At 40.1% G+C, this 18,109-nt stretch overlaps 1 protein-coding gene across 2 annotated transcripts in view; it reads right to left on the bottom strand.

Annotated features, from left to right (window-relative positions):
- SLC27A6 (solute carrier family 27 member 6) overlaps window positions 1–15,100 on the bottom strand; it is a 62,352-nt gene extending 47,252 nt beyond the window's left edge. Inside the window, exons 1-2 of one of the 2 annotated variants that reach the window (XM_019635288.1) lie at window positions 13,939–15,100; window positions 4,079–4,282 (exon numbers count right to left, since the gene is read on the bottom strand). In XM_019635288.1, the coding sequence (XP_019490833.1) occupies window positions 4,079–4,282; window positions 13,939–14,389 (655 nt within the window). In that variant the 5' untranslated portion in view covers window positions 14,390–15,100. Of the gene's footprint in view, window positions 1–4,078; window positions 4,283–13,908 lie in introns of both variants that reach the window. The other variant, XM_019635287.1, reaches the window with a different exon arrangement.
- Window positions 15,101–18,109: the final 3,009 nt, after the last annotated feature.

The following is an 18,109-nucleotide window of genomic DNA, read 5'->3' as shown; positions in this document are numbered from 1 at the left end:
TTCACAGCAAAATGGATGAATAAGACCAGTCCCAGCTGGGCCGGCCAAGTGGTGTGTTGGTTAAGAGTTGGCTTGGAACACCAGCTCTGAGCAGCAGGGCTCCGGTTTGGATCCCACATGAGGGCCAGTGACGCTGCGCCCTCTACAGCTAAGATGGTGAATAACAATTTGACCTGGAGCTGGGCTGCCGTGAGTCACCAGTGATGGCGTAGGCTGCAGTGGGGCTGGCCGGCAGTGGGCGTGAGCTTTCGTGAGCTGCCGTCCAATGGCCAGCGAATGACTGCCTCACCCGGGAAGAGCGCCATGATAATACCAACATGGGCCAGTGAAGCGACGTCCTCCACAACTAGACTAGAGAACAAAAGGACAGCAACTTGTCTATTCCCCTTCCCCGATTCCCCAATGCTGCACCCCTCCCCCAAGTCCCCAATGAAAATCTTAAAAAAAAAAAAGACCAGTCCTGGTACAAGCCATCATGATGTTATGGACTACTGAAAACTCATAAAAGATTCTAAAAATCCCCAAAAGAAGGAAAGAAAAACAGCGCCAGTTTGCATAGAATAAGAAATCAGAAAGAAAAAGAATTCTCAATATATATACTGAAAATCAGAAAATAATAGAGCACTGTCTTCAAACCCCTGCACAAAAATCATTTCTAACTTATAGTTCTATACAAATAAGTGTAATGATAGAAAAAAAGGCATTTCAGACATGTGAGGACTTCAACTTACCCCCTAAATACTCTTTATCAGACAGCTACTGAAAGCAGGGTAATGGTAAAAAGAAAAGCAAACCAAGGAAACACACTTAGGATCTAGGAATTAGGGGATCATAAAAAGGAAGAGTTGAAGGGAATTCCCAGGAAGATGGTGAAGAATGATCCCAAGAGAGCAAGTGGTCAAGAATAAAATGGAAAGAATGTGCTGGGACAGAGGTGGCTAAAAACATGGGCTTGACAAAGCAGAGACCATCTTTTCAATATCAAAGGTGAGTTAGCTACATTTTTGACAAAGGGATGAATATGAGCCAGTTATCGGTATATAGAAAACTAAGCAAGCAAACACAAACCAAACGAAACCAATGATTAATTCCAGGTTGGAAGGAGTTTTATGGGAAAAGAAATAAATGTACTTTTGTTATGCTATAGAGCTCAGTTAGAAGTAGTGTTTACTAAGTTACAATGCTAACCAACCGAGCCAAAATTTACGATGAAACAATATTAGTGTGATGTTGGGGAGAAAAACTGTCTGAACGAAAGAGAAAGAAATGAGTGGAGGGAGAGAGTGGTGATGAAAGAAGACAGAAGCCTCATCTTCCATTGTGGAAAAACAGTAGATAGTTATTAGTATGTATCTAATAAGTATCTATTGGGTTGTTGGAAAAGTCATGATGTATTTTGTCTGTTTTTCAAAGGTCATTTATTTATATAAAGAACCAAGATCAAACAATGATATATTGCCCGTTTTGTTTGATAACCTTTTGCCATCTTTCAGTGAGCTTCATAATTCCTTGTTCATAGAAGGACCTGTCTTTATTTGAGAAAAACTGAACAAGGTGCTGATTTCCAACCTCATCTGAATTGAACGTTATACCATGCAAGGAGTCTTGAACAGAGAAAAACAAGTGGAAGTCTGACAGCGCCAAGTCAGGCAAGTATGGTGGGTGTGGCAACACATCCCATTCAAGCTCCAGTAATTTTTGACAGGTGATCAAACTTGTGTGTGGTCTTGCATTGTCGTGATGGAACACAACTCCTTTACAATTAACAAACTCTGGACGTTTCTGGATGATGGATTCGTTCAAACTGTCCAATTGCTGACAATACACATTCGAATTGATTGTTTGGTTCCTTGGTAGGAGCTCGAAAAACATGACACCTTTAAAATCCCACCACACTGAGAGCATAACCTTCCTCTGATGAATGTCTGCTTTCGATGTCATTTGAGGCGAATCATCATGTCAGGACTAAGACCGTTTGCACACCACATTGTTGTAAACAATTTACTTCTTATCACCAGTTATCAGTGCTTCAAAAAAGGATCGTTTTCCTCATGTTTAATGAGCATATTGCAGATGTCTATATACGCCATCAAATGAACTTCTTTGAGTTCATGCGAAACCCAAATATCGAGCTTGCTTTCGTATCCTAGCTTCTTCACATGGTCATGAATGCTTGAATGATGGACGTTCAATGTTTCTGCAATCTCTCATGTTGTGTAACGTGGGTTTGACCTGATTAATGCCTTTATTTTGTCATCATCAACCTCGGTGGGGCTCCCTGACCGAGGAGCATGGTTGAGATCAAAATCACCAGCACGGAATCTTGTGAACCATCACTGGCAGTGACGTTCTTCTAGAGCTTGGTCACCATAAACTTTATGCAACTTTTCACAAGCTTAACGTGTGTTCTTCCCTTTGTGGAAGTTAAACAGTAAAATATGGCAAAAATGCACAGCTTGGTCTTCAGTCTTTAACCTGTAGTAAAATCTCCAAAATTCAACCAAATCGCTTAATTTGTTTTTTAGACTGAAGCTAGAACTGTCAGCTGTCAAATGACATAGCAATAACATAGATACGAATGACTCTAGTACTTCCAAAAATGAACGAGTGCCATCTGTTGCAAACATGTCATGACTTTTCCGACAACCCAATATAAGATACTGATTCCATTTAGACATATGGGGATAATTATAAAAAGAAAGATCTAAAATTACTAAATGTAGTTGGTTTTGGAAAGGGGACGTGGGGGGCAGGGGGAGCAGGGTGTTTTTCTCTAAAATTAGAATTTTTCATCTCTGTGCCATATAGCTTTAATCTAAGTAAGTGTGAAAAAAAAATAGTAATGCTTTTGCTTTCATTCGGCTGTGCAAATGTATAAAACACTCTGGTTTTAATCTTGGAGAACAAAAGCTGATAACAGTCTGCTCCAGTCTCTTGTTCTCTGCGGGGTGGGGGGCAGGGGCAGTGGTGAAGATTGAGTTGAAGACCAGAGTCACTTCCTATTTTTCACAGGAAAACAGCCATAAAGACAAGCTGGTTAAGTGCTTTCTGTTGGAAGTTTTCAAAGCTTATCATTTTAAAAATTTTATTTGTTGCTTTCAAAGTCCATAGTCTGACTGAATTTATGCTGACAACTTGATACATATTAGCATTTTCCTGTTTATTTATCAAAGTTGTTCTAAACACAGTAAAAATATAGTCTACTCTCTAGTCTAAAAGAGAGCATTGTTAGACTCCAAATAGCAAAAAAAAAAAAAAAGGAACAAAAGGAGAGAAAAAGAAAAAAAGTAAGACAACTATACTTATAGAATAGTTTTGCTTACAATACTACCTGTACACAAGGAATTAGTATCAGCATATTTTTAATATGTCCAATTCAAACTGCAAGTTATCTTCAAACTAGTTAAAAAAGCTTATTTAGCTTATCATAAATGCCATTCATTTTTTCCTAAGACTCGATTAAGTTTAACATTTCTTTTGAATTCTTAGGCAGTTTCATTATTTGTGTGTGTGTGTGCATGTGTGCGTGTGTTATCATTTACTTAAAAAAAGGAAAGTTTAGTTACTAGATTCTATTTTGCATTTTCTCCCAAACCCACAATGCCTTCAAGACTTCCTGTTTGTCACCTGTTCTAGTCATCCAAAGGACAACTAGGAGAGCAGTGACAGGTGCTTAAATTACAGCTATAATTGGATTGCGTTTAGGACTTACCATTTTACACAAGAATATAGAAAACTGTTTCAAAGTAGACTAATGAATTTTTTTAATCCAGCAGGATGATTAGAAACTATTTAAACCTATCTCTTCATTTTATAAATCAGGAATCTAAGGAACAGAGAAACTAGCAAAGACTTTGCCAAGGAAGCTGGTGGAATTTCATGCTTAAGCACTAGGGCTGGGTCAAGGTCGCTAGACATCCCCGTGCTGCTGGTCCCACCAAACTTGGAGACCACAGCTGTGTGAACACGGTGACTTGCAGAGTTAAAGTTAAACCCAGTTAAAGTCCAGGCCACTACTCATGGCAGCGAGTTGTCTGACTCTCTTGCTTTCCAAGTCTTAAGAGGAAGTGAATCATACCTGTTGTTCCAGAGGTAAAAATATAAAGAAAAGGAGACTTGAAGTTTGTGGTAACATGGTGGATGCGCGGCACCGGCTTGTCAGATACTGTGCTCAGTTTTTCTTTGAGTGAAATTACGCCTCCTGGGACAGAATCTTTCATCCCCCAAACGCTGATATCTTCTGGGAGGCTGGGAAGGATTTCTTCCAGAGTTTCGAGCAAATCTAAAAACCAGAGGGTTAGGAATAAGTAAACAAAATAAATCATTCACCCTGTATTTTCTTTTGCATGTTGCAACAGGGATAAAATGTAAATACAATGCTGATTTCCTTTTTATGTTGGATAAGTACTATCAAAGCCATTTTATGATTCTGTTTCAACAGGACCAAATGAAAGGGAAATCTGATTATCACCTGATTTAACCAATGCAAATAGGCCAGTTCAAATTGAATTTGGAGACTCCATTATCCAGACTATGGTTTTTTTTCTCAAATTTTAAGTAAAACTATTGTATTTCTATACTTTGCTTTAAATCTAAATTCAGGATACTGCACTAAACACTGTCCTTGAAATACAACTCAGCAGCTCATTATTCCAAAAAGCCTTCCGTCTGTCACTGTTTAGTTCTACTTTAATGCAATACGTTCAGGAGAGTCCCTGACCACTCAGGAATCACAAGGTCATTATGTCTTAGAGATCATTTCAGTGAAATGAGGAGATTGAGAGAGGCTCCTGGTCTTTTGGAGTTAATGCAAGAAACGCCAAATACTGCCAGCAACCACCAGAAGCTAGGAAGAGGAGAGGAAAGATTCTTTCTTAGATTTTTAAGAGAGGCACATAGCCCTACGGACACTTTTATTTTGGACTTTTAGCCCCCAGAACTGTGAGGGGATAAATTTTAGTTGTTTTAAGCGACCTCATTTGTGGTACTTTATTACAGCAGCCCGAGGAGACTAATACAGCAAGGTCACAAGTTGGTGGACAGTAAAATTGGTTTTAGTCTACCGAAGTCTAACTGTGAAATTTAGACATTACCTCATACAAGAAATCAATGATAAAAAAATGTTATTAAATGTAAAATACACCCTGGTAAGAGTGCTCAAGTACATGTAAACATGGACCTTTCCATCTAAACAATTATATATATATATATATATATTTTTTTTTCTAATTATTTAACAAAACTTTAGGGGGGGGGGTTTGTTGTTGTTGTTTTTTAGCTGAGCCATCCTGCTACCTGTTGGCAGCTCAGGGGCTGCTCAGCTCGGGCTGGACTCGAACCACTGTTGCTCAGAGCTCAAACTCTTGAGCGAGCTCTTAACCAACTGAGCCACTCGGCCGGCCCTATTTAACAAAACTTTAAAAATAACCACAAGATGTATGTACTCTGCTTTGAAACTGTCTCCAGGCTGCTGCATCAAACATTTTCCTGGAAACGTGAAACAGTGTCTGGCTGTCTCAAAAAGCCATCTGTTAGCCACTGTTTAGTTCTACTAGAAAACAAAATGTTTGAGAAAAACTCATGATTTACTTCCTCAAAATCTATAATCCAAATTGATCACAAAGAAGCAGTAAGAGAAATAAGTCAAACGGGACTAGGCAATTCACAAATAAAACATGAAAATGAAGAAAACAGAAAATGATAAGGAGTTGATATGTCGGAGGTGGTAGGCAGATTGGGACTTGAAATGTTTTGAATTTATTTTTATTTCCATAACAAATCCAAATGATGCAAATAGGGAGAGTCCAGAGGAAGTATCTAGTTCTACTGAGCACACATGGCAAGCTGCTGTATACAGATTGCTTTGGTAAAAAAGAGAAGAGAAAAATCACAAGGAATGCGGGGGGAAGGACAAGTCATAAATAAATGAAAAAGCAAGAGAAGCAAATGATCTAGACTGTCTATTTTCTTTTAACTTTTTGTACTAGATTTTGTTTCAATGACTCTATCTGGCACTTTGCACGTATAAGTACAAGTCTCTGAGCTGACTGATTTCATTACCTTAATTTCAAATCTCTCATCTGGAACTGTAAATTAACACCATAAACTTTTATACATTCTTAATGATATGTATGACTAAATTGGCAAAAATAAGTACAAAGAAAGTTACAATGTGATTAATTGTGGCCCCAAATCTTTGCTGGAATTGTGGCTTCTAAAGGAACAGTGAATATTTACAGAGTGATGACTTTCACAAGGAAAAAAAAAGTGAGCAGATTCCTAAGAAACAGAGGAGACACAATTTAATTTTAAATTGAGTTGGTTGAGATGTTTAGAATTTTCCAGTAGAATTTTATCTAACAAAATTATTTATTCAATAGTGGTAGAAAATGTGGTTGAGGATAGTGAAAATTGAAATTTAAAAAGTAAAAAATTATGTAGGGGATAAAGAATCATTTACTTAACACTATCAATCTTTCTTAATAAGATGAAAAGTTTTACTGTCATTTTGAAAGTAAATTCTGAATACTAATTCCTAACACAAACTAGCATTTGTTTAAATACTTCAGGGAAACCTGGCTGTGTTTCAGGAAGGTTTACTCATTAGTGACGTGTACTGCCATTGAAATCTGTAGAACTGTAAGTGCATCAAAAGAGCAATGTGTGTCCTACTCCATCCTCGGCTGACTGCGCCTGGCACACACACCGTAGGGGCTGGACAGATACCTGGTTATGGAAGCGAGCGCTGCCCATGGGATCCACAGTAGCTGTGGGTCTTGATAGTAAAGTACCATAAAGAAACGAGACAGCTGAACATTCTATGACCTTTAACAGAGTGTACACTACAGGAGAAGACTCAATCTCTCTTTTCAAAGCAACAGGTTTTTCCAAGAAATACTTATTGTTTCTTGCGTATGCAAGCCACTGCATTAGGTGGGTTTGCAAGCACAAAAACAGGTAAATTATGCTCCTTCCTTACAATCCTTTAGCACTTTTGTACAAATTAATTTCTTGTTCCTGCATCATTATAGTATCTCGTATTCAAATTTCTGAGACTATAAAATTAGTGAGTAAAAATTTAATATATCTCTCTAATATGCCATTAATGCGAATTATGTTATTCATACTGCATTAAAAACTCTTTAAAATATCCTACTCTACATAAAACCAGCTAATATTTTCAAAGGTATTGCTTGTAGCTCTTAATACATTGGCAAACATTTAAACTTTTATGCATTAGTAAAACTAATATGATGCTCAACTACAAGTGGTCAATTTGAGTTTTCCTTACTGCAAAGCAATATTCACACAGAATCCAAAGTCAAATAAAAGATAGATCTCACCATGTACCTGTAACTACCTTTCTACTACTTAGAGCTGCTCCATAAGTCTTTCATCGGATGCATGGGCAGGCTATGGTTTCTAAGAAAACTGATGCATAAGTAAGAAAAGTCCTAAAGCAATTCATATCGTGATGTAGATACTAATACTTAATATTAGGCCAGAAACTCATTTCATCATGAATAATGTCAGCTATTTTTTACAAATATTAGCTTATTAACTATCATCATAACCCTAGGAACTGCATAGGAGTACTACTAGTCTTTCAATTGTGATTGCATTTTCTTCCTTGAAACAATCTTGCTAACTGCCCTGAACACATGCACACAAGTTTATAAGTGGGTTTATGTGTTTTCACTCTCAGCTGTCCCCACATCTTTTGGGGAATAGACAGGCAAAAGTGTGCAAAAAATAAAAAGTATAACAGTTTATTTGACGTTATTTCCAACACATCTCCTATTGCCAATGAATAATTATTACTCAAATGGGACCACAATGGCAGGATGTACCTGGTTTATTATTTTTCAGTAAGTAAATTATATATTTTTTAAAAGGAAATTCCAAGGTGGCATTTCTGTAAGATTCAGACTCCATCAGAGCTATTATCTGCCACATGCGTTCTTGGTTATAAATAGTCCCCTTGGCCAGAGAAGAGCTAACCACTAGCTCCTGACTTGTGCCTGACAGCATTCCAGCCCTGGCCTTTGGGGGTTGGAAAGCAGATACACGTATGACTGTACTGCCACTGGGGGAGGTCAGGGCAGCTGCTTAAAACCAGTTCTCTCAGGTCACCTGACATGTGCCTGGCTGTCCCTCCATACAGCCCTCTGTCCACAGCAAATCCCACACAAAGAGACTCAGGCAAAGACTGACATGACACTTTGCATATATGTCTCTGTCACCATGCAATTAAAAATAATTATGGCGACCATTTATTGAATACACACTGTGGTCTAGGCACTCTATTGTGTCCTTTATGTTTAAGTCACAGAAAACCCAATGACATTCACTGCTATGTGTTAGCTATGTGTTAGCAGTCTCAGTTAACGGCACGGTTAGGATTCAAGCCCATGTTCACCTGACTCCAAGATGGGCATTTCTCCCATTCAGCCCCATTCTGAGGGGGCAAAGCCTCCCTTTAAATTGTTTTTGCTCCTGCCAGTATTCAAGCATCATTCTCTGACAGTAAACACATGTTCAGCAAATACTGAAAGTAAGAACCCCTGGGTCAGTGACCCCATGATCAGTAAAGAATAAGCCATGCATCATCAGTGCTTAGAACGCTGCCTTTTCCAGCTAATAAACCAAGAAGCCACTTACACTTCCTATCAAAATCAGTTTTCTTTTGGAATGGAGGTAATCCTTGACCTAGCTGAGTCTAAAATGAAAAAAAAAAAAACAAAAAGGCAAAACAACTATCCATGCTACTAATATAAGTAAAAATATAGAAATTCCCTAAAAATTACAATAGATATGTCAGGGTATCATAGTACATGGGTAAAATAATAAAATTCACATGAGCCATGTATCTTATCTATCTGAATACATATTGTTTTCTATAAAACGTAAAGCGTCTTTATTATTCCTCTAACTCTTCCTCTTGGTCTTTAAAAAGCAGATGCCTGCCTGGCTGAAAGTCATTTGGGGAATTACAATGGCTTGTTTGTTAACTGGAACATTTGCCCTGCACAGTGTGAATGAACAGTTCATGAAACCTAACAGGGCAAGGCTGCCTGCATTATTGTAATTTTATTGAGCTGACACAGAACTTTTACTTCTTGTGAACAGAAATCCAAAACTCTTCTACATATGTTGAGACACAAAATATTATTGAATCTAAAGTAAAAGTGTTCAGGGTAATATGAACGTAATCTTTTTTAGTTATAGATGTATAATTATAATGATTTAATGTATAGTATATTGACAAAGGAGAGAAAGAAAAATATGTACATGCAAGTAGATCTGAAATTCTGTGGATGCTCAGTGGGTCTAAAACATTGTACTAGGGTGTCCTGATTCTCGCACTTAGCAACATTGGTATAAAATAACATAACAAAGAAATTCCATTGATATATCTACTCTCAAAATCAGTTACCAAATGAACAGCAGAGGGATAATTTATTAGCAAAACTTTGTAAGTAAAGTCACCGAATGCTTATAGGTACCTCATAGTTTTTTGTTAGGTCATTCATTCATCCAGGCAATATGTATTGAGCATCTCCTTTGTGCTAAACTCTCAGAATTTATCAGTGAACTAAACAAACTTCCTCAGCTCAAAGCACTTACATCTGAGTTCTTGGCCTATTCCTCAAAGCCACACAAATATCTGTCTGTGAATTGGCTAATAAAACTTTACCATTGGGCTGGCAGAGTGGCGCATTGGCAAAGAGCTGGCTTGGGACGCCAGAGGGCCCTGGTTCAGATCCCACATTTGAGGCCAGTGACACTGCCCTCTACAGCTAAGATGCTGAACAACAGCTCAACCTGGAGCTGGGCTGCCATGAGTTGCCGGTGACAGCGTAGGCTGCAGCCCCTGCTGCAGTGGGTTGCCATGGGCTACCATGTGTAGCCAGCAGCCAGCGTGAGTGGCCATCCAGAAGCCGGCGACTGATCTGCCTCGCCTGGGAAGAGCGCAATGATGGTGCCAACTTGGGCCAGTGAAGCAACGTCTTCCACAATTAGACTGAAGAACAAAAGGACAGCAACTTGTCTGTTCCGCTTCCTCCAATTCCCCAGTGTTGTTCCCCTCCCCCAATTCCCCAATAAAATCTTTTAAAAAAAACAACAGCAAACTTTACCATTACCCTGGGGTGCTGTGAAGAGCCATAGCACACCTGAGGCAGGTTGTCTTAGTATAAAAGATGCTGAAAGAGAGTAGATGGACAGATGGAAGGTGAGACTGAGGGAAGGAATAGGAGGAGGTGAGCAGGTTAAGAAGGAAAGGGGAGGGGAAAGTAAAAGATGGAATGAGGGAATGAACAGGAACAGAAAGGAGGACAAAGACACATGTGCACCCAATAAGCTTTTATGACTTCACATCAGAAAATGTGGGCTATTTTCTGTCTCTCCTAGATGTATGAGCCAGAGGAGAGTCCGTGCCCACTTTAACCATGCTGCCCTCAGCTTTTGTTTGTTTGTTTGGTTTGGTTTTAGCTGAGCCATCCTGCCACCTGTTGGCAGCTCAGCTCGGGCTGGGACTCGAACCGCTGTTGCTCAGAGCTCACATTCTTGAGTGAGTGCTTAACCAACTGAGCCACTCGGTCAGTCCTGCCCTCAGCTTTTAAACGAGGCTACGGCTGTGATGAGGATCACGTAAGATCACATGTATAAAACACTTTGCAGTGTATACAGTACTTTAAAAATGGAAGTCATTGTTATTATTATGGCTCAGTATGTCAAAGGATATAATTACAGAGACTTTTAAAAATGATATACAAGCATCACAACAGTTTCTGTTTGTTCTAAGTAAAGAGAAAATAATACACAGGTAGACAACAATCTTGGCAGCAGGCACTGTTAGCAATATCAGAGTTGAAATATCGGGGGGAAAGAAGTAGGTTTAAGTTAAGACTATTTAATTTTCAGTAAGTGCTGAAATTTTCCAGGGAAATTTTGGATGCCACTCAACATACCTTCTAAACTAAACTACACAGATACAAAACTTCTTTGCAAGTATTTTTTGAGTCTTTAGACTATGAGAGAAAGGAATACTAACTGTATGAACATTTTAACTTTTTCTAGTTATCTGTGTATTAAAAGCCTGATGTCTTAATATTGGCAACTTTTACTTTACTATTTTTATATAAGTGGAAAGCATATTTTTTCAGTTATGTCATAAGGGGATTGATTGACAGTCTCAGAAACAATTGGACTGTATATAGTCTTACACCAGAGACCAGGTTTTGAATCTTTGCTCTGAAACCTACTAGGTTGTGCCACCTTTGACAACCTAGGTGAATTTCTTTCCCTCTCAGTCTTCAAAACATAGCTCTGCATCTGCCTCTCAGAATCACTGACAGTGCCTTTTACATAGTCAGCCTTGAGTAAATGGCAACTGTTAATATTCTTGTTAATGAGAATAACAAAATAATAACATTTGCTGGTGGCTCAGCTGGTAACTTTTCCTTTGGCTTGTTCCTGGAGACACTTACCAGACATCTGCCATGATTAAAACTTCACCTGTCACCATGGACATTATCTGGCCTGTCTGTTAAACCTTCTGGAAACTGGTTCTATATAACTTCTGAAAAATAAAATTTTGCTAAAACTAATGCCAAAGTAAAGTGTTCAAAATCCTATTCCAAACAAAAGTCCTTACTAGTCTTTCTTATACCTAATACCAAATTAAGCTGTAGCAGCAAAATCCCTTATTAAATGAGATCCCTTATTAAAGGGGTCTGGGATGACTCTATTATATTAATAATAGCAATTATTTCAGGATCTAGTTAGTACATACTAGTGGCTTCTGTAAAGCCACTTTACAAAAGCTATGCCACTTAATTTTCAGAGTTACACTGTGAAGTAGATGGTATTAGCACTATTTTACAACTAAGTAAAGTGAGCCCAGGGCAACTGATCTTATCTTCACCACACAGTTAAGAAATGGCAGACTGTAAATGAAACCCAGGTCTATCTGGCTTATCTCTCTAAACCACTTGACTAGTCTTTCCACCTTCATCTACTCACCCTGGGATATAATAATTTAACTGTACACCTACATCAGAAACATCCGATGAGAATCTAATACCTCTGAAATTTAAAGTTCTAAAACTATAGGTATATATTGTTCACTGATTAGACTCGAGATGCCAAGAATACAGTAAAAGCATTTCAGGTAAGAGGCTCAAACACAGAAAATGACTTCGATGTGAGCTATATCTTCTTTAAATACTAAGCTAGTAATTAATCAAAATAGAATTGTCCCATCTTTGAAAAACATATAATTTCTACACTTTGGAGGGATGCTAAAAAGAACCATTAGTAAGATTGAAGGTTGATTTCACGAGCTATCTACTTACTGAGCAAATTGACTAAATGGTTTTGGCTTAAAACTCCAGCATCCCAAAGTGGCCTTTATATATAAAAAATGACTGTTATTGTTAAAAACAAGGAAACAATGAAATTACTCATTGGCAAGCAATGGAAAAGCAGGCACAAGTAAAGCTGCAAAATTAATTGGTTCTAATTAAGCAACAACTCAGTCGACAGCAAAATTTGAATACTCTATTTTGAGAGGTAACCCGCCCTGTGCATGTTAAGAGGCCCTCAGGAGACTGGCTATGAATGGCTCTCAGGTTGGCCTCAACATCAGGGCCACAGACATCTTTTCAGGGATACTGTGGCCCTTTCAGTTTGCTTTTCTAAAGGGAATTTATGGCTTCATCAATTTTTAGCACAATTTGAGTTTTAGATTTGCTCCCAAACCTGTAAACTAAATTAAAATGAGCAGTAATATGGGAAGTGGAATAAAATGTCAGAGTATATACAGAGATGAACTGTGATATGTTTTCCCACTGCAGTCACATGATCACTTGCCCTTGCACAAGTGGTAAACATTGTTTCACCATGTTATCCAAATTCTGTGTGCTTCATTTATCCTACCTATGGCTATAGTTCAGAGAATAACTATCATTTTTCACACTTCAATTTTGCTTTGTTATTGCAACCCATCCTCCTAGGTACTTTGTTAATTAGGCCCTGAACTAAAGACTTTTCCTTATAGTTCAGTGTTAATATGTGTAGCCAAAGCCTAACTCCAAGGGTGGGGGTTGAGGGCAGAAGGTTAGAATTTGCTGAAGGAAAGAAATGGGCACAGATCGGGGCAGGGAAGAGAGAGAAAGAAGCCTATAGGATCTGCCAAGAACCTGCCCACCAGGTGGTATGTGGGAGTCCAACCTTGCTAGGCAAATCCTAGCTTGCAGGAGGTGCAAAATAAGAGCAGACATGAAGATAGGAATTCATGTACTTCAGATGAAACACACCAGGGGTGCCAAAAATATGTATATACATGACTTTAGTCATCTTTTGTTATTGGTACATATTGAGTATCACAATTTTAATACAGTTTTTTCCTTTCTTAAAATATGTATACATTTTATTGTGGCACCCTCTGTATTCTGCAAATGTAGTCAAACTTGATAGTGTTACTATTAGAGGCAGGTAGATATTCTGCAATGAAAACAACATAACTTTCCTACTCATCAAATAATTTTGCCAGATCTGATAAAATTTAGAAACGACAGAGTTCTACCTCTGTGTTCTTGCACTCCGTGAAGTTGTTAACAGTAAAATTGCCCCTTCCCAAAATAGTTAGTAGATGAGATTTCATAAAAATTTTCTGAAGCTGTCTTGATATTTACTAATCTGCAACAGAGTGAATGACGTGGGTGAGAGGTTATTAAAACGCCAGTCACAGAACTGTAAAATGATAGAATTGTAAAACTATTTGTAACATGCACCCTTCATCACACATCCAAAATATTAGTTCTACACTGTTCCAACAAAAAAGGGGGTGGGGAAAAGGCAGGGCTGACATTGTGCAGAAGCAGACCACACCCCATACTCTACCTGCGCCCACCACTACAGCCCTAGGCTCACAGCTGCGGATGCAATGCAGGAGCGAGTTGGCGCGGATGTTGGAGTTGAGGAAGGCCACCACGCAGCCCAGCTTGGCCAGGCCGAACCACACGTGGACGAAGTCGGGCTCGTTGGTCATCAGCAGGGCCACGGTGTCCCCCCTTTTCAGCGTGGAATGGTTCAGGAAGACATGGGCCACTCTGCTGCTCCTTTTGTCCACATCTTCATAGGTGTAGATGTCTCCCTCGTAGATGATGAAAGGTTTCTGAGGCTGCTTCTTGGCATGGCTCAGGAATTTATCCAGAACAGTGACCAGTTCCCCTTTCCGACTGGACGTCTTTATCCGCATTCCACATTGTACCACCTTCATAAGGTACCAGAAGTCGTCCCAGAAGTAAGGGAACAGGAGTTTCTGCAGGAAGTGCAGTAGGACCATTCCAGCCCCGAGTCCTGTTAGCCATGACAACAGCATGGGGGCCACAGGGCCGGGAGGCAACTCTGATCCCCGCCGTCAGCGTCTAAGCGCAGGTTTCCGCAGGTCCTCAGCGCTCAGAGCTGTTACCTGCAGTTCGCTAGCCTTTCCGGGGAGAGAAGGGGATCTTGCGAAACAGAATCAGTTTTCAAACAAGAGGTTGCCCAGAAGAAGGGATGGTGGGGATAAGGCTTGGGACACCTGGCGGCTAAGTAGATAGCGTGGGGTTCAGGCGCGAAATCCACGCAGGCAGCTGCAGCGCCCTCGCCTTGGGAGACCGGACGGCAGGTTCTTGCGTCCTTTCCAGCTCGGTCCTCGGAAGGGCTGGGTCAGTCCACCGCGCCTCTGCGGCCCTAAACAAGCCCCACCACCTCAGGAAAGGTAGGTCCTGGGGCAGATGCTCCCCTGGGGTAGTCCTTCCGGAGGCTGCGGCTTGGAGGCTGAATTGGAGCTGGCAAAAGCTGGGATGGCGGTGGCTGAGAAATCAGAGGCTTTGACCCCCTCCAGAATTTGTGGTGGGTCACGGGGCCACGCCTCCGCTCGGTGTGTCCCCAAGGCCCGTGGGATCTCGGCCCGGCAGCGCCGCCCTCGCTGCGCCCCGCGCTCCCCCTTGGACACACCCGTCCCGGCGAAGTGCTCGCAGGTGACCGCCGCGCCCGCTGGGAGGAGCTGCCTCCTGTCCCGGCCCCAGCTCGCCTCCGAGTACGTCTGGGGCTGGTTTCTCTCTTGTTGGAACTGCAGTGGGGGTGTGGTTCGCTTACCTCCCGCCTCCAGGCTTCGGGCAAACCGCAGCTCCCACGGCTGGGTCGCTGGAACGGCTCGTCCCTCACCCCCGCGGGCGCCTCCCTTGGCGCTGTTCCCGCCACCCCCGCTCGGCTGGGGTGCTGAGACATGGGCCTCCGGCGGGGAGCCGGACAGTCAGCCCCATGGCCGCAAGCCAGGTAAGCCAGAAGTCATAGCACGGGGTTAGGGGGAACTACGCTGCCGGAATTGAGTCAGGGTTGTTCATTTATTAAATCGATAAAGAATTAAGGGATCTAAACGATTACAGGAAACAAAACTGCAGAGCGGGCGCGAGCGCGAGCGCGAGAATCGGACAGTCAAGGAATATATTTGAAGTCTTTGTTCATAAAACACCACAAAATTGGTTCTACAAAAAGTATTTTTGAAAACTTCTATTAATAGGTTGGTATTGACATTTATATTGGAATTCTATGCCTAGAGTGCCCAGACCGTGTTTTTCACAAAATTTCCAAAAATATTTATTGATGTGGGAGCTTATCCATATCTATATCCAAATTTTTAAAGAAGTCTAAAATACTGACTATTCTCTGTCCTTAAAAATACCACAACTTTTTTTTCAGTTATATAATTAAAAAAATTATCCGGACTTCAAAGTAAGGATTCTAAAGGGGGGAGAGGGAAGTGGAGAGGAAATAGGTAATTTGCAAAGAATAACAATAACGTTTATACAAAGATGAAATTTTACTGAAGATAAAAAAATGAGGGGTATTTAATTACACATTCCCCCCCCCATCCCCTGTAGACACCATCATCCCTGCTCCCTGCTTTTAAGAAGTATGCATAAATGGTTAATTACATATAGTGAAATGATTACAATGCCTCCTTTTATCAGGCCTCTGCTTCTTTTGTCTTATATTCCGCAGCTGGGTTCTATTCCAGCTAACCTCAGATTTCCTCATACAGAGAAAACTGATAACTCCAAAGACAGACTCTGGTTTATTAACCCGAAAATTATTACTTGAAGTCACAGTGAAGAGCCCAGAAGTAAAACAGGCTCTTAAAACCCTTTTGTGTAAATGAAGGAAACACTTTCTAAATTTACTCAGAAGCTCTGATCTTTTCAAGTCAGAAACATCTTTTCAGTTAAAAGAAAAAGTATTAATATCAAGTAGTTTACAACTAGGGAGATCAGTTTACAACCCTGAAAAGTATGTTTGAAATTCCCTCCTTTTCACTCCTAGCTCCACTCTGATTCAGTCACGTCCTAGAAAACAATATTTCAAGCAGAGAATAGAAGAAAACGGAGCAGTTGGTCTCAGACTTTTGCATTTCTAATACAAGTGAAATCTGTCCTCCTCTAGAGGAAAAAAATGAGTAAAGAAACAAGATTTCCATCTTTGAATTTTGTTAAATTAGAAACCTTAAGCACACATTACAATAGTTACTATCTACTGTCACCATTGTTTCATAAAAGGAGGATTTATTTCAACATTAAAAAGAAAGGAGGGAATACCATTATAATAAAGGACCATATTTCAAAATAATAAAATTAACTTCATGGAAAACTCATTGTGTTACCACTTGTGTTTCTTACAACGGATCTGCTAACACCATCCCAAGGCATGGAAATACATTTTTAGCAACTATTGATGTGAGTCAAGAATATATTTGGCACCATAAACTTGAGACAATCTTACTTAACTGGGAGCACTACAAACATAGGTTGCTAAAATTTATATTGGCAAAGACCAATTTCATGCTTGAAATCTTATAATGAAAGAAGGAGTCAATGAAAATCTTGGGATTGTATGCATTGTGTGCATGCCTGCATTAGGCCATGTGTCTGTTCCTATTTTTTTCCAGAAATTTTGTATTCATTTTCAAATAGTGTCAAAGACAGCTGAGTAAAATAGATATAATTATTAATAATAATTTTAAAAAAAGATTTTATTGGGGAATTGGGGGAGGGGAACAGTGTTGGAGAATCAGGGAAGGGGAACAGACAAGTTGCTGTCCTTTTTTGTTTTTCAGTCTAGTTGTGGAGGACGTCACTTCACCGGCCCATGTTGGTATTATCATTGCGCTCTTCCCGGGTGAGGCAGATCGGTTGCCGGCCTCTGGACGGCCACTCATGGCGGCTCTTGGCAGCTCACACCAGCTGCTGGCCACTCACACTGGCTGTTGGCCACACACAGTAGCTTACGGCAACAAACTGCAGCAGGGGCTGGAGCCTACGCAGTCGTGGGTGACTCGTGGCATCCCAGCTCCAGGTTGAGCTGTTGTTCACTATCTTAGCTGTAGAGAGCAGTGTCACTGGCCCTCATGTGGGATCCGTACCGGCGCCCTGCTGCACAGAGCTGGGGTCCCAAGCCAGCTCTTACCCAACGCGCCACTCGGCTGGCCCAATAATAATTTTTAATTATTGCAAAATGGGGGAAAAGACAATAAGCTAGTTTAAGTTAAATTTATCATTTAACTAAAATGAACAGAATGAACACATACAAATAGTTTAGACATTTGTTAACATTACTTTTGATCAGGGACAATGCACTATTTCCCAGGTTCCCCTTTAGGAAATATAGAAAAGTTATGTTTTTATTTAATGTCATTTGAAAATAAATATTGTGACAATGCAAATCAATGCCAAAAAATTTTTTCCTTATTTTTGATCTAAATATGTTCTCCTCTACCCTTTTCCCAATTCTGATTTGAGTTTCCTCTCGAACCCTCTTCCAGTCCCTTCTGCATCCTCAGTTCTGTTGAAGATAAATTGTTTAGTGAGCAGATCAGAGAAAGACTGAACAAATAGTGTCGTATGATGGACACTGACTCATCTTACACCCATAGGATTTTACCACTGTAACTTCAGAATTCTGACTTTGTGCAAATTACATGCATCCAGAAAAATTCTAATGAAATTCTACCGCAGTCACATTTTGGACTATGGGAGGTTTGGATAAGAAGGAAAAGGTTCAG

The sequence above is a fragment of the Hipposideros armiger genome, unplaced genomic scaffold, assembly GCF_001890085.2.
Source record: "Hipposideros armiger isolate ML-2016 unplaced genomic scaffold, ASM189008v1 scaffold_21, whole genome shotgun sequence".
Taxonomy (NCBI): Eukaryota; Metazoa; Chordata; class Mammalia; order Chiroptera; family Hipposideridae; genus Hipposideros; species Hipposideros armiger.
This window is presented reverse-complemented; position numbering and strand designations above follow the sequence as displayed.